Source organism: Cebus imitator, unplaced genomic scaffold (genome assembly GCF_001604975.1).
Source record: "Cebus imitator isolate Cc_AM_T3 unplaced genomic scaffold, Cebus_imitator-1.0 Scaffold64, whole genome shotgun sequence".
Taxonomy (NCBI): domain Eukaryota; kingdom Metazoa; phylum Chordata; class Mammalia; order Primates; family Cebidae; genus Cebus; species Cebus imitator.
The window spans coordinates 7686637-7697760 of NW_016107379.1; the positions used below are offsets into that span (position 1 = coordinate 7686637).

General features: G+C 57.5%; 3 protein-coding genes across 5 annotated transcripts in view; 2 read left to right on the plus strand and 1 right to left on the minus strand.

The window, feature by feature from the left end:
• Positions 1–11124, minus strand: part of KIAA1958 (KIAA1958 ortholog) — a 180144-nt gene that overhangs the window by 7472 nt on the left and 161548 nt on the right. The window lies entirely within an intron of this gene.
• Positions 3109–3867, plus strand: LOC108305631 (NADH dehydrogenase [ubiquinone] iron-sulfur protein 8, mitochondrial-like). Its single transcript, XM_037739198.1, has one exon. The coding sequence runs from the start codon at positions 3183–3185 to the stop codon at positions 3813–3815; it is 633 nt and encodes a 210-aa protein (XP_037595126.1). The 5' UTR covers positions 3109–3182; the 3' UTR covers positions 3816–3867.
• LOC108305632 (V-type proton ATPase 116 kDa subunit a3-like) lies at positions 5873–10719 on the plus strand. Of its 2 annotated transcripts, XM_017530371.2 has the most exons (6): positions 6142–6279; positions 8447–8567; positions 8886–8964; positions 9759–9979; positions 10058–10626; positions 10700–10719. In XM_017530371.2, the coding sequence occupies exons 2-5, from the start codon at positions 8451–8453 to the stop codon at positions 10145–10147; spliced, it is 507 nt and encodes a 168-aa protein (XP_017385860.1). In that variant the 5' UTR covers positions 6142–6279; positions 8447–8450; the 3' UTR covers positions 10148–10626; positions 10700–10719. The 2 variants fall into 2 exon arrangements, with proteins under 2 accessions (XP_017385861.1, XP_017385860.1); XM_017530372.2 differs by lacking the exons at positions 9759–9979; positions 10058–10626; positions 10700–10719 and adding an exon at positions 9456–9670 and having other exon boundaries at positions 5873–6279.

Consider the following 11124-nt stretch of genomic DNA (forward strand, 5'->3'; position numbering starts at 1 on the left):
AAGACCGTCTCACTCTGTCACCCACACTGGAGGGCAGTGGCATGATCACGGCCCACTGTAGCATCCACCTCCCGGGTTCAAGGGATTCTCCTGCCTCACCCTCCTGAGTAGCTGGGACTACATGCACACACCACCACGTCCAGCTAATTTTTGTAGTTTTAGTAGAGATGGGTGTTTCACCAAGTTGGTCAGGCTGGTCTTAAACTCCTGACCTCAAATGATCCGCCTGCCTCTGTCTCCCAAAGTGCTGAGATTACAGGTGTGACTGTGCCCCGCCTGCTTCTGTCTTATAGGTTCTTACTGGCTTAGTGCATGGTGTTGCCACGTCAGGAGGCCCAGGTAGACTGTGGGGATTTGGGGACAAGTTGTTTCCCATTTAACATGCAAGTGACTGCACCCATATGCGTACCCTAGGTGAGACCAGCAGGGGAGGTACTAGGCTGAGCTCAGTCCAAAATGCTCACTCATCAAATCATGAACAAATAAAATGGTGGTTGCTTTAGAGCCCTATATTTTTGGGTGGTTTTGTTACAGAGCAGTAGGTAACTGGTACACACTCTATTTCTGTAACCTCATCTTCTGTTCTCTTGTACTCCATTTTCCAGCTTCATTGAACTTTTTGCCATAGTTAAAAACCATAAGGCCTTTTCACGCCACTTCCTCTGCTGAGAATGCTTTTTTCTACTAACCTTCTCTATTTGGAAAATCTCTATTCATCCTTCCAAAATTAGCTCAAATTCTACTTTCTATATAACCTAAGCAAAGTTACTCTGTCATATGGGATCCCATGGCACTTAATTTAAATTTTTATTATGGTCCTTTCCAAGTGGTACATTCTCTTATCTAGTTTATGTCTAACTCTTGAAGTGAACTGAAAGCTCCCTGAAGATAAGAACTACATTTCATTTATGACTGGATCTTTAATACATACCAGAAGTCCCAAAATATATGATTGGCACTATGTAACCATGGGTTAGGCCAGGCACGGGGGCTCATGCCTGTAATCCTAGCACTTTGGGAGACTAAAGTGGGCAGATTGCTTGAGCTGTGTTTGAAACCAGTCTGGGCAACACAGTGAAACCTCGTCTCTACAAAAAATGTAAAAATTAGCCAGGCAAGGTGGTGCAGACCTGTAGTCCTAGCTACTCAGAAGGCTGAGAAAGGTGAATCACTTGAACCCTGGAGGTAGAGGTTGCAGTGAGCAAGATCACATCACTGCACTCCCGCCTGGGTGACAGAGTGAGACCCTGTCTCAAAAAACAAAAACAAAAAACCAGTGGGTTAAACCGACGAATTAACCTAGTGTCAGGAGAACCAAGCTGACTTAGGATACAGAACATTCTTCTTAATTTCCACAGAACACCACAAGTTTCAAAGTAAAATCACAGCAAAAGCAATTCCTAGAGAAATGTCAAGTCACAACACTTGCACTGTTTGCACACAAGAAACAGTTCATTCTGGCCCATATTGTTTGCCTCCTTAGTTTTCTCTGACTCGGTTTTGGTTGGTGATTATTCCCCCAGGTTACTAAGGTCTTCAAGTGATTATAAAGATATTGCAAGAAACCATCTTCCTTTAGTAACCACTCTGAATTGATTCACCATGTCAGGATTCACTATGGATGATAAAATTGGCTTCCTTGATGTAAAAATGACCAAAGAGAAGTCAGAGACTGGTCATGGGGCTGATGATACCAAGTGGGAAAGAATAAAATTTTAAAACTTGGCTGGGTGCAGTGGTTCATGCCTGTAATCCCAGCACTTTGGGAGGCCAAGACAGGCAGATTGCTTGAGCCCAAGAGTTTGAAACCAGCCTAGGCAACATAGTGAGACCCTGCCTCTAGAAAAAAATTTAAACATTAGCCAGGCATGGTGGCGCACGCTTGTAGTCCCAGCTACTCAGGGGGCTGAGGTGGGAGAATTACTTGAGTATATTTTTTATGTCTTCAAGTTCTTTTTGTTTCACATTTATTGATTTTAGATCTTCTTTGATAAGCATTTAAAGCCAAATTTTTTTTCTCTAGACATTAGTTTAGCTACAACTTACAAATTCTGATAAACGGTGATTTAATTTTCATTCAGTTCAAGACATTTTATAACTTCCTTTGTGATTTCTTCTTGGTCCTTTGGTTATTAGTAATATGCTAACTTCCAAGTCCTGGGAACATTCTAGTTAGCGATCTGTAATTAATTTATAATTTAATTAGGTCAGCACGGGGGCTCACACTTGTAATCCCAGTACCTTGGCAGTCCGAGGTGGAAGTATCACCTGAGGTTAGGAGACCAGCCTGGCCAACGTGGTGAAACCCAGTCTCTACTAAAAATACAAAAAATTAGCTGGGCATGGTGGCAGGCCTCTGTAATCCCAGCTCCTTGGAAGACTGAGGCATGAGAATTGCTTGAACCTGGGAGACAGAGGTTGCAGTGAGCCAAGGTTGCGCCACTGCACTCCAGCCTGGGGAACAGAGCGAGACTCTGTCTCCAAAAACAAACAAAAAAAAATTATAATTTAATTTTATTGTGGACAGAGAACATACTCTATATGACTTCAACCCTCTTAATGAAATTAATCGAGACTTGTTTTATGACCCACCATATTCGTCTAGTTTGGTGAGTATTCCATGGCATTTGGAAAGAATCTGTATTCTGCACTTGGCTGGAGTGCTTACATACATGTCAATTAGGTTAAGTCAGTTTGGTAGTGCTATCCCACTTATCCCTTATCCCTACTGATTTTCAGTCTACTTGTTCTATAAATTACCAAGGGAGAGGTACTGAAATCTCCAACTGTGGATTTGCAATTTTTCCTTTAAGTTTTATCATCTTTTGCTTCATGTGCTTTTATGCTCTAAGTGTACACACATGATCTTCATGTCTTCTTGATGAATTGTTTTTATCATTACAAAATTTCTTTCTTCCTGTTAAAATTCCTTCTGTGGAATTCTACCTTGTTTGATATTAATAGCTACTTCAGGTTTCTTATGATTAATGCTTGTATAGTATATCTTTCTCTCATCACTTTACTTTTAACCTTTGTGAGTCTTTATGTTTAAATTCAGATGTGAATAGCACATGGTTGGTCCTTGCTTTTTTAAAAAAAATCTAGTCTGGAGAGTATAGGCTCCGCCTCCCGGTTGACTGCTCTGCTCGGCCCGGCAAGGCAAGTAGCGGAGGCGCTTCAAGATGCGCTGCTTGACCACGCCCATGCTGCTGCGGGCCCTGGCCCAGGCTGCCCGTGCAGCACCTCCCGGTAGCCGGAGCCTCCACAGCAGTGCAGTGGCAACCACCTACAAGCATGTGAATGTGCAGGAGCCCAAGATGGACATGAGGTCAGTGACTGACCGAGCAGCCCAGACCCTGCTGTTGACCGAGCTCTTCCAAGGCCTGGCCATGACCCTGAGCTACCTGTTCCGGGAGCCGGCTACCATCAACTACCCGTTTGAGAAGGGTCCACTGAGCCCTCGCTTCCGTGGGGAGCATGCCCTGCGCCGGTACCCATCTGGGGAGGAGCGCTGCATTGCCTGCAAGCTCTGTGAGGCCATCTGCCCCGCCCAGGCCATCACCATCGAGGCTGAGCCGAGAGCCGATGGCAGCCGCCGGACCACTCGCTATGACATCGACATGACCAAGTGCATCTACTGTGGCTTCTGCCAGGAGGCCTGCCCCGTGGATGCCATAGTCGAGGGCCCCAACTTTGAGTTCTCCACGGAGACGCACGAGGAGCTGCTGTACAACAAGGAGAAGCTGCTCAACAACGGGGACAAGTGGGAGGCGGAGATCGCCGCCAACATCCAGGCTGACTACCTGTACCGGTGAAGCCCCGCCCTCTGCCTGCAGCCTACTGCCCAATAAAACCGCTCTGACCCCACCGCCTCCTGTCTTGACTCTGGTGGGCCAAGGTGGGGCCATCCCCAGCCCACCTCAGGCCTGTGGCACCTCCAGCTGGAGCAGGTCGCCACCAGCTCCCTGCTCTCTGGGGTCCTGCCGCCCGGCCCTGCCTTCCCATGGACTCGAGGGCCCCACCAGGCGCTCATGACAGCATCCCTGTCACCCTGCCTCTTCTTGGGCATCTTCCCCAAGGTCCAGCAATGCCAGAGATCACCGCAGACCTTCTGTTCCCACTGTCCTGGGTGTCCTTGCTGGAGCCTGGACTTCCTGTCTCCTGAGAGCCACCTACTTCTAAGACCCTTAAGACTTGGAGCCTCCCAAGGCCTTAGGCTGAGGGACAGCAAGTGGCAGAAACTCAGGCCAGGGCGTCCTTGCTGGGGGTAGGAGGAAGCCTGCTTGGGGTGACAGTCACACGAGGGTGACACAGGCCCTGCTGGCCCTGAGCTGGCCTTGCCTCCCGCCACATCCTCTTTTCTCCCTGCGTTCCCCAGGCCAGGCTGCTGGCCCGGCCACTGCTCACCACTTCCTGCTTTGCAGGGCCAGCGACATGGTGGGGCTCCCCCAGGGCCACACACAAGCCCCTTGTCCACGTAATGGCCAAAGCAGCCCCCTTGAACTTGTGCTAAGTACTGGAGGGATTTCACTTCAAACCAGCTCTAAGAGGTGAAGGGGCTTGCTCAGGGCTGTGCAGTGCACATCCCATAATAAAGCTCAGCTCAGAGTCACACTGTCTCCCACCATTTCCAAAAGTGCTTTTTACAAAGCACTACTTTGTAAAGAGCTACTTCTCTGACAGAACGGGGAAGGTGTTTCCTGGCCCAATGAGTGTGGGAAATGGTCTAGTTGGTTTCTGCCTGCCGGCAGGCACTGCATACTAGACATTCAAGGCTCTGACAAAGCCTGCAGCAAAAAATCCAGCCCATTCCCAGGGAGCCTTTTTTCAGGTCTAACACCTGGGCCTTCTTTATAGGACAGGCATTGTTGTCTAATGCCAAAGTGGCCGGGCCACTGCTTGGGGCCCACAGCCTGTGGCACTGGGGTGAGAAGTAACTGCAGGAGGTGAGGGGAAGCCTGGACCCCGGAAGTGGCCACAGGTCCGGCCCACAGCTCATCTTGGCCTCTGATGAAGATAGGAGCTCTTTCCAAAAATGAGGTGATCCCAGGAGGCAGGCGTAGAACTGAATCACTGCTGGTTTAGCTATTCCCAGACGTGACTGCCGTTAGATGCGCGGCGTGGAGCCTGTGGCGGTGCACGGAGTGCTAGTCCACGAGGGCAGCCTTGCCAGCTCACCGCTGGGTTCTTCACCTTACCTTGGCCTCCCAGGCACTGCTCTGCCGAGACCCCGCTGGGGCTGTCTGGTTGTATCAGGCTCTTCCCCCGTCAGAAGAAACCTATGGCACCCAACTGTAAGTCTCCCAATTTTCTGAGCAGCTGCAGCTGAACTTGACTGTGACTCGGTTTCCAGGCCCGGCCCTGGGGCTCCATTTGTCCACCCCTCCCACAGCCCCCTCAGGCCTTTGCTTGCTGTGTGGGGCTTAGGGATCCCCAGAGTTGAAGGGCCCCACTGGCTCCCAGTGGGAATGCCCAGGCCTGTCTAGAGTGCAGGCGGCTGAACAGCTATGAGTCCCAGCTTCCAGGCACTGGGACCTGATGATCCCCAGGGAGCTGACCTGGAGCAAGGTCACAGTGACACCCCCCGGGGGGAGGTGGAGCTGACAGCTGGCCTCTGTGGCCCCAGGGCATCTCCCAGGGCCTGCTGGGTGCAGGGACCTGGGCAGAACAAGGCAGCATGACCTGGCCCTGTGTCTTGCTGCAGTGAAGCAGGTGCAGAGGGGGCAGCCACCCACCTAAGGGCCAGTGCTGAGCCCCTGCCAAGAGCAGGAAGGTGTAAGCACCAGGTTTCACTGTCACACACCCAAGGGAGGGGTCCTGGAGGTGGGGGAGCATCCTGGGGACCCAAGCTCATGAGCCTGCAAATGTTGGGGTCCTGTCAGCCATAGGCACAGCAAGCCTCGGAGAGGAGAGCAGGGTCTCATTCCCTGTTCTGAGCTAGGCCTGAGCGCCGCTGCTCCCGCATCAGTGCCAGCGCAGATTCACGCGGTTGGCGCTGGTCCGTTATCCGCTCGGGTCTCCAGGCCTCCTCTCCGGCATTAAGCGCCCCACAGAAGATCATCTGCTAGGCCACAGCCTGGGCCCAGCCTCCCCCAGGCTTCCTGCACTCCGGTGGAGGCTCGGGCCGGGGGCGGGGCGTTCCTGGCCCCTCCCCGTGGCCCCGCCCTTTCGGGAAGGAGTAAGCGGCGCTGGCCCCGGGCGGGAGGCGGTTCCGAGTCCCGTCCCGGCGTGCGGAGCGGGGCAGCCAGCAGCGGAGGCGCAGCGTACAGCCCACCCGGGGTGAGTGCCTCCGCCGGGGTCTGCGGAGCCCAGCTCTGCCGGCCCACCCTCTTCTGCCCACTCAGTGTGCTCCGTGAATGCAGCCCAGCCCGCCATCACGCCGGGGTCAGGCCTTGCGGGGGTCCACGGAGGATCGCCAAGGGAGAAGGATGGGGTGTTGGCCAACAGAGCCCAGCGTTCCCGGGCTTGGTGTGCGCAGAGCTTTCCCCATTGCCTCTTCCTTGGAGGGAGGGATCCATTTTACAGATGGGGAAGCGGAGGCCACCCAACTAGGAAGTGTCAGAGCTGGAGACCAGCCGGGTCATTTAACTCCAGAGCCCACACCGTTTGGAATGGAGGGGGCGCCAGACCCTCTCCTACTGCCTTCCCATCATCCGAAGCGGAGGGCAGGGATTCGGAGAGACCTGGTGGGTTCCTAGAGGAGCCTTGTGAGGGGCTGGAGGAGTGGGCTGAGGAGTGGGCTGGAGCCTGGCCCGAGGGTCGCAGGTTGGAGGCATATTCATTTGCATCATAAAAGTGGCTGGGTGGCCCCTGGCTAGAGCGGGGACCAAGGGGGACAGGGTAGGGGGTGAGCCAGTGGAGCCTCACAGGCCAGGAGTGGGGGCTGACCAGGTCCCACACATACCCCCACCCATTACAGGCTGTCCCCCCACCCCCTGGGAAGTGCCGGAGGGAGGCAAGTGGCTGTGGGAGCCCTGATGCCCTGAGCCAGGAGTGCCCCTTCCCCCGACCCCAGAGCTGAGTCCCCACATCCCCTTATTTGGCTGGCACAGCCCCAGAGGGAGCCAGGTCAGACCACAACCCTTCTCTGAGCTCATCCTGTGTGCTGGGACATCTAAACCTGCAGCCCGGAGCAGGCCCTGCGTGGGTCAGCCCCGCTGGGCATGTGACACTGGACTTTACCTCTCTGAGTGTCCGTGAAGCCCCGTGTAAAACAAGGGTCCAGCGCCCCTCCCCTGGGATTGCTCCCCCCAGGGAGTGTGGTCCTGTGGATGAAGGCATTCACTGGGGGCTTTGGTTATTTTTGTCACCTCCCTAGATCCTGTCTCTGTCAGGGGTGTCATGTCCCATTCATCCAAAGAGAAAATAGAGGCCCAGAGAGGGAGAGAGACTTGCCCAAGTCACACAGCCAATCTCAGCCTGGGCCCCAAGTCTCTGCCTTATGGCCCAGCCTGGTCCTTAGGGATGGAACCCGGCCCCCCTGCCCCCTGCCCCAGCCAGGGCCCTGCCCGCCTGCAGCCTTGGGCTGTCCCCTCAGTGTTCCCTCATTCCCTCATTCTCTTCTTTCCCAGGCTGGGGCTGGGGCTGCACTTCCCTTTTAGAGTTAAGTAAATCATACCCAGGGGAGGAAGTGACTGGCTGGGCAGGCCCTGGCCAGCCCGGCAGCAGGAGGGGCCCTCACCAGTCCTGTCCCCTCCCACTAATTTAAGAGCTAAGGAACTGAGTCCCACAGATGGGCCCTGAGAGCAGTGGCCTTGGAGCAGGGGGGCCCAGCACCCACAGGCTAGGGTGGGTTGGAGGTGGCCACGTGCCTGCCCCCACCCTCATCGGCCTTGAGCAAGGCCCTGGCCCTCCCCGTCATTCTGCAGTTTCACTTTTGTTGGTTTCAACACTTGGAAGGCTGCGGCTCCTGCCGGTGCCCCGGGCCTCAGGGAACGGGTCCCCCTACCGCAGTGCTCCCTGGCCAGCCCCAAGGGACCCAGTGGAGATACCCACCCCTGCCACTCAGCACAGGCAGCCCCACAGGAAGCAGGGAGGTCTCCAGCCCCCCCCCGGGGGCCGCCCTGGGCCTAAGTGCCTGGGGCAGTGCGGTTCTGTCGAGGGCGAGGGCAGCCTGGGAGGAGGGAGGCTGGAGTGAAGGTAGGGGTCGAGTTGGCGTCATTTGGAGATGCTGGAGGCAAGGGCAGGGGACCCGGGGGGCAGAGCCAGCCTGGAGAGAGGCTGAGGCCGGCCTGAGGGTGGGCTTCAGGGTCTCCCAGTCCCACTGCTTACTTCCTGCGTGACCTCAGCACTGTGTCCAGCCTGCCCAGGCCTCAGTTTCCCGCCTCTGTCAGAGGGGGTGGTAGCAGTAGCTTCCAGGATTCAATGGGTGAAGGTGCACAGGTGCCCACGGTTGGGAACTGTCTGCGGTCACCCCTGACTGGCCCCCATCCGTGTCCACCCACAGGACCATGGGCTCCATGTTCCGGAGTGAGGAGGTGGCCCTGGTCCAGCTCTTTCTGCCCACAGCTGCTGCCTACACCTGCGTGAGCCGACTGGGCGAGCTGGGCCTCGTGGAGTTCAGAGACGTGAGTTGGGTGGGCAGGTGTGGGAGGGGGTTGCTGCTGAGGTTAGCCTGAAGGCCACTCCAGGATGGAGACTGCCTCCCCATGGGGCCCTGGCCCCATTTGAACCCCCGCAGCCGCTGCCATGGGTGCTGCTTGTGGGAAGCCACAGCCGAGGCCCCTGAGACAGCTGCTCCCCATCCCCGCCCAGGGTGTGGGGTCTGGGCTGTGCTCTGATCAGAGTCTAGTGGCTCCCAGCACTTTTGGAGGGCCTGGGCTCTAGGGTGGGGACCTCCCTGACCCCCTTCCTGGGACACTGACCCCTCCATGCGGCACCCACAGCTCAACGCCTCGGTGAGTGCCTTCCAGAGACGCTTTGTGGTTGATGTTCGGCGCTGCGAGGAGCTGGAGAAGACCTTCAGTGAGTTGGTCCCAGGCCTACATTCCAGGCAGCTTCCTGGAGGAGGCATGGGCCAAGTTTGATCTGAAATGAAAATCTGGGTTTGCCACGTGGAAGGGAGGGAAGAGAGGGACGGGAAGGGCCCTGCAGGGCCAAGACAGAGCAGCTGGATCTGTGAGGTGTGCTTGGGAAGGGCTGCCTCGGGTGGGCTGAGCAGAGGGCCTAGGGCAGGGCTGGCTGGGGAGGCCCCCAGTACAGCACAAAAGCCCAGGACTTCATCCTGTGGGCACCAGGAGCCACAGGGGTTTCTAAGCAGGAAAGAGGCACAGACAGAGCTTTCTCCTCTACAGCTGGACGGGGGTAGGTGGGGCCCAGAATCTAGGGTTGGGTGCCCCCAAGGAGCAGGCAAGAGGGACCTCTGCCCTGGGCAACCCCTCTCCAGAGGAGCCTGTAGGGGCACCAAGGCATGGGCCTGGAGCAGGCCGGGTTTTGTTTGCTGGTGCCGTTCATAGCTTTTCAACGATCGGGCAGGCACAGGACTCACACCAGTTTCGGACCCAGGCCCCGCAGCTCGAGGGCCAGCCTGTGGGAGACCTCAGGCCTTGCACTTAGCGGTGGCCAAGGGACTGGGGAGGGACAGCAGCCCGGACCTGAGCACAAAGGGAGGGGAGCAGAGCTTCTGGATGGAGTTTGGCAGGATTTTCCGGCAGCCTCCGCCTGGTGAATCCACCAGATAACAGTTTGGGGCAGCAGGTGGGGTCCTTAGCTGTTGAGACAACCTCGACTGTGCCCCACGCCTGTTCCTCTGTGCCCAGCCTTCCTGCAGGAGGAGGTGAGGCGGGCTGGGCTGGTCCTGCCCCCGCCCGAGGGGAGGCTGCCAGCACCCCCACCCCGGGACCTGCTGCGCATCCAGGAGGAGACCGAGCGCCTGGCCCAGGAGCTGCGGGATGTTCGGGGCAACCAGCAGGCCCTGCGGGTCCAGCTGCACCAGCTGCAGCTCCACGCCGCGGTGCTGGGCCAGGGCCACGGCCCCCAGGTCAGCTCCAGCCCGGGCAGGAGACGGGGACTGGGAAGGCTGTCTGTCCCAGGGCTCATGGTGCTTCTGGGTTCCTAGCTGGCAGCCGCCCACACATACGCGGCCTCAGAGAGGACGCCTCTGCTCCAGGCCCCCGGGGGGCCACACCAGGACCTGAGGGTCAAGTGAGTGAGGGATGACTTCGTGCCCTTTCTGGTCAGCCCAGAGCCCCTGGCCAGTCGCTGAGCTGGGCTGGGCTGAGCTCCAACTCCTTGTCCAGTGCTCTCCTCTCTGTTCCTGCCGTCAGGCTGCCCCCGCCTCCTCCTTCAGACCTGGCACTTCCCACAATCCCAAGCCCTGGCCCGGAGGAGCAGGGGGTTCTCCTCTTCTGGCCCTGCCCGGGGTGGGGGGGCTCTTGCCTTCCCCTGCAGGCAGGACCAGTGTGCCCTGTTGCCTGTGCTGAGCAGGGTCCTGCCCGGCAGCCTGGTGGGGAGGTGGAATGGGAGGTTGCAGCAGCCCCACCCAGCTCCGTGGCCGCCAGCTTTGTGGCAGGTGCCGTGGAGCCCCACAAGGCCCCCGCCCTGGAGCGCCTGCTCTGGAGGGCCTGCCGTGGCTTCCTCATCGCCAGCTTCAGGGAGCTGGAGCAGCCACTGGAGCACCCCGTGACGGTGAGCAGCTGGTGCTGGGCTGAGGGATCCTGGAAAGAGCGGGACTCCAGGTTCAACCGAGCCTGCTCTGCAGGGTGAGCCGGCCACGTGGATGACTTTCCTCATCTCCTACTGGGGCGAGCAGATCGGACAGAAGATCCGCAAGATCACAGACTGGTGAGTCGCCGGGGCCACTCGCCCACCGCCCGCTCCCCAGACCCCTGCTGTCACCTCCCAACTCACCGTATTGAGACTCCACCCCATGAGCTCCCTTCAGACCCAGAGTCTCGTAGCCGGGACCCTCGGCCCCCTCACACGCACCTCCTCCTGCCAGCTTCCACTGCCACATCTTCCCGTTCCTGGAGCAGGAGGAGGCCTGCCACGCGGCCCTGCAGCAGCTGCAGCAGCAGAGCCAGGAGCTGCGGGAGGTGGGTGCCCCAGCCTCCCGGAGGTGGGTGCAGGAGGTGGGTGCCCCGGCCTCCCAGAGGTGCGTGCAGGAGGTGGGTGCCCCGGCCTCCC

Bases quoted from the DNA above. Each gene is read 5' to 3' on its own strand.
- LOC108305631 (XM_037739198.1), top strand. From the start codon at position 3,183: ATGCGCTGCTTGACCACGCCCATGCTGCTGCGGGCCCTGGCCCAGGCT.
- LOC108305632 (XM_017530371.2), top strand. From the start codon at position 8,451: ATGGGCTCCATGTTCCGGAGTGAGGAGGTGGCCCTGGTCCAGCTCTTT. The intron at 8,568-8,885 runs GTGAGTTGGGTG...CGGCACCCACAG, and splicing joins GCCTCGTGGAGTTCAGAGAC to CTCAACGCCTCGGTGAGTGC. The intron at 8,965-9,758 runs GTGAGTTGGTCC...CTCTGTGCCCAG, and splicing joins GGAGCTGGAGAAGACCTTCA to CCTTCCTGCAGGAGGAGGTG.